Here is a 231-nt window from a genome sequence, read left to right as displayed (position 1 = left end):
AACGTTACGGTTTTATGAATAAACCGACTGTTTGGCTCGCGCTCTCGGCTCATCCCCACTTCAGTCGACGTTAGCCTGCTCAGCTAGCCGACCGCTAACGGCCAGTGTCAACAGTCGCCAGGGCAACCATGAACATTCTACCGAAGAAGAGCTGGCACGTGCGCAACAAGGACAACGTCGCGCGCGTGCGGAGGGACGAGGCTCAAGCGGCAGAGGAGGAGCGCGAGGCCA

The 231-nt window shown here is 59.3% G+C and overlaps 1 protein-coding gene across 1 annotated transcript in view; it reads left to right on the top strand.

The window, feature by feature from the left end:
* Nucleotides 1–6: 6 nt before the first annotated feature.
* Nucleotides 7–231, top strand: part of leng1 (leukocyte receptor cluster (LRC) member 1) — a gene marked incomplete in the record, with an annotated part of 3,993 nt that continues 3,768 nt past the window's right edge. The window contains 1 exon segment of the mRNA XM_035671591.1: nt 7–231. Coding sequence (XP_035527484.1) covers nt 129–231 — 103 coding nt within the window.

This window comes from Morone saxatilis, unplaced genomic scaffold (genome assembly GCF_004916995.1).
Source record: "Morone saxatilis isolate NCDOM2014 unplaced genomic scaffold, NCSU_SB_2.0 Contig24, whole genome shotgun sequence".
Classification (NCBI taxonomy): Eukaryota; Metazoa; Chordata; class Actinopteri; family Moronidae; genus Morone; species Morone saxatilis.
Note: the sequence above shows the minus strand (reverse complement) of the source record. Positions and strands in the feature narration are given on the sequence as shown.